The 843-nt window shown below is 36.1% G+C and overlaps 1 protein-coding gene across 1 annotated transcript; it reads right to left on the bottom strand.

The window, feature by feature from the left end:
- Positions 1-10: 10 nt before the first annotated feature.
- Positions 11-826, bottom strand: LOC108764541 (uncharacterized; the record flags this gene model as incomplete). Its single annotated transcript, XM_018512826.1, has 1 exon — positions 11-826. A coding segment is annotated over exon 1 (816 nt), but the record flags the coding sequence as incomplete, so codon positions are not given.
- Between the last annotated feature and the right edge of the window lie 17 nt (positions 827-843).

Here is an 843-nt window from a genome sequence, read left to right as displayed (position 1 = left end):
GTTTACTTACTTTTTTCTTTTTTACATCATCTTTCATCTTTTCCTTTTGGTTCTGCTCTGCAGTAAGAATATTTTTTTCGGGGGTAGAGGTTAAAATTGCTGCGCTTCTTTTTTTCCTCTTGACTTGAGTCTGTTTTCTCGGACCAGCTTTTGGAAAAGGCTTGACGATTTCAGGTGAAAACTCGATATTTTTTTCGTACATAAAAGGCATAGTATTGTCTGTGGACGTAGAAGGACTGTTATAATTTGGAGATACATTTTCTTTTTCTACTGCTTGCACGCTTAATTGTGATTCTTCAGGGCGGTCAGTGACATATGAAGGGGCAAAGTCGATATCAGTAAAAATTTTCCTATTGTAGGGAAATATTCCAGTCTTTTTAAATCCATGTATAATGTTAAGAGATGTAGTAGCTAATGGAAGTGTTTCAGCAACTATTTTAGGTATGTCACATATAGTCATCGTCTTGCCTGCATTGCTACGTAACCATCCGTCTTGAGCATTTGCAACATATTTTTTGAAAGGTCCAAAAATGGAAACATCAAGCGGCTGTAATCTGTGACTGCAGTGTGGTAGAAAAGATAACATAATAATTCCATTATTTTTGGCAAAATTTATTGTTTCAATTGCGAGATGGGATGAATGATTATCTAACAACATTAATAATGGATCTTCCACTGAGGGCTTTACATGTTTGATGAAATGCTTCATGAACGCAAGAAATTCGTCATTAGTCGCCCAACCACTGGCGTTACCTATACCTATACTATCTGATGGTCCATTTGATAGAAAATAATCTTTGTATTTCTTGCCAGGAAAAATGAACATAGGTGGAATGGTGTTGC

Source organism: Trachymyrmex cornetzi, unplaced genomic scaffold (genome assembly GCF_001594075.2).
Source record: "Trachymyrmex cornetzi isolate Tcor2-1 unplaced genomic scaffold, Tcor1.1 scaffold4366, whole genome shotgun sequence".
In the NCBI taxonomy this organism is placed as follows: Eukaryota; Metazoa; Arthropoda; class Insecta; order Hymenoptera; family Formicidae; genus Trachymyrmex; species Trachymyrmex cornetzi.
This window is presented reverse-complemented; position numbering and strand designations above follow the sequence as displayed.